The 2346-nt window shown below is 47.8% G+C and overlaps 1 protein-coding gene across 1 annotated transcript in view; it reads left to right on the top strand.

The window, feature by feature from the left end:
• Positions 1–1536: 1536 nt before the first annotated feature.
• Positions 1537–2346, top strand: part of LOC143032518 (serine/threonine-protein kinase grp-like) — a 1014-nt gene continuing 204 nt past the window's right edge. The window contains exon 1 of the mRNA XM_076197380.1: positions 1537–2346. This exon is cut by the window's right edge and continues 204 nt beyond it. Coding sequence (XP_076053495.1) covers positions 1537–2346 — 810 coding nt within the window.

Genomic DNA, 2346 nt, shown 5'->3' with positions numbered 1-2346 from the left:
GTAAATGCCTTGGTGGTTTAAAGAGTGTAATGAGAAATAGACATTTGGGAATGGATGCGAAGAGGAGACTGTATGAAGGAGTGATTGTGCCAACAGCACTGTATGGGGCAGAAACGTGGAACATAAGAGAAGAAGAGAGAAGGAGTTTGAATGTGTTTGAGATGAGGTGTCTGAGAAGTATGGCGGGGGTTACTAGGCTGGATAGAGTGAGAAATGAGGAGGTGAGGAGGAGAACAGGGGTGAAAAAGGATTTGGGAGAGAGGGTTGATGAAAGAATATTAGGATGGTTTGGACACATGGAAAGAATGAGTGAAGAAAGACTAGTAAAAGAGGTATGGAAGGCAGATGTGGAGGGAGTTAACATGAGGGGACGTCCTAGGATGAGGTGGATGGATGGGGTGAAGGGGCTTTGGGGAAGAGGGGAATGTCTGTTGAGGAAGGAAGGGAGAGGACGGAAGACAGAGGTGAGTGGAGAATGGTTGTATATGGATGATGTTGTGATTGCATGAGGAGGAATGGGCGGGGGGGTGGGGGGTGGGGTAGTATGTGTGAGTAAATTTTGACGCAGCCCGAAGGGATTTCTCCCCGTCCTCTCCTTATATGCAAAGGGGGACGGAGAGGGGGGGTCGCCGATTAAATGAAGCGGCCTTGCTGTGGATGTACTGTGTCTTGCGACACTGCTTCTGACCCAGGGCGGTGGGCGGGGTGCAGGGATGATCCGTCATCCAGGAGGTGCTCAGATGAGAGGAAGGGTGGGAGGGGTGTGGAGTGTATTTGGGGATGAAATGGGTGGGAGTGTTTTTATGCCTTTCCCTTTTTGGCTACCTCCCTTGGAAGGGGGAAAAAGCCTTGGTATATGTATGTATGTACATCTTCAGGGAATTTTTGGTCATTGAAAGTATTTTCAAAGAGTCACTATAATTCTGGATTACTGCATTTATCATCAGATGTCAAGTCCGTCCCATTTTAAAATATTTTAAAATATGCGGTTGTCTAATGTGAAGAGTATTATCTGGTTTTAGAAAAAATGGGACATTATCGGTTATTTTACACACACACACGCACACACGTACACACACACACACTCACACACACACACACACACACACACACACACACACACACACACACACACACACACACACACACACACACGCACACACACACATACACACACACACACACACACACACACACGCACGCACATACACACATCCGCACACACACATACACACACAGACACACACACACACACACACACACACACACACACACACACACACACACACACACATATATATATATATATATATATAAATGTATAGATATATATATATGTAAGTATATATATATTTATGTATGTATGCATGTATGTATGTGTATATATACCGGGTATATGTATGTATTAAATTTTGGGAAAGTTGGAGACAACGGCCACTGTATCACATCTGAGAAATTCATCACTTGGTACTTCGCATAACCTTCTCGCGCCCCCCTCTCAGTCTCTTGTTCCAGAGAACTTCACTCGCCCCCTCCATGATCTCCAGCAGCTCTCAGCAAAAACAGGAGGAAGAAGAATGGAGATCAGGAGGGAGTTCCAGCAGGAGTTTGGCCATCGAGGAATCCAGCGTCGAGGAGTGGTCCAGCACACAGGACTTCCAACTTCCCGACGTCGAGACCAGCTTCAACGTAAAAAGAAAGCGGTCCCTCTCGTCCAGCGCTGAAGAAGTGGAGCGATGCGCTGCCAAGAAAGTTAAATCCTCCGAAGAGGCCAGCGACGACTGGATCGAAATCCGAGAGCTCGGCGAAGGCGCCTTCGGCTCTGTCGTCTTGCTGATGAACGCCTCTTCAGGAGCTTTCGTCGCGAAGAAGTCTGTCGAACTCGACGACTTCAATGTTAACAAAGAAACCGAGGTTGAGGTCCAACAGAGTCTTCAGCACCGCAACATTCTGCGGTTGTTGAGCTCAGAGAAGGACAAGACTCACCTTCATATTTACCTGGAATACGCCTCAGGGGGTGACCTGGAAGAGAAAATCGGGCCCTCAGGCTTGGACGAAGATATTTCCAGGTTTTATTTCAAGCAGCTCATCTCAGGAGTCAAGTATATGCATGCACAATGCGTGGTGCATAGGGATCTAAAACCCCCCAACTTGCTCCTCGATGACAACGACGTTCTGAAAATTGCCGACTTCGGGTTCTCGGCCAAGATCGAAAGCCAAGAGACATACCTCAGCGTAGTCTGCGGATCTTGGGCCTACGCGGCTCCTGAAATCTTCAAGCGGCGCTACAAAGGAGAACCCACCGACATGTGGTCGTGTGGAGTTATCCTCGTCAAGATGCTGAGC

This window comes from Oratosquilla oratoria, chromosome 14 (assembly GCF_046742065.1).
Source record: "Oratosquilla oratoria isolate Oo_2021 chromosome 14, ASM4674206v1, whole genome shotgun sequence".
NCBI lineage: Eukaryota > Metazoa > Arthropoda > Malacostraca > Stomatopoda > Squillidae > Oratosquilla > Oratosquilla oratoria.
This window is presented reverse-complemented; position numbering and strand designations above follow the sequence as displayed.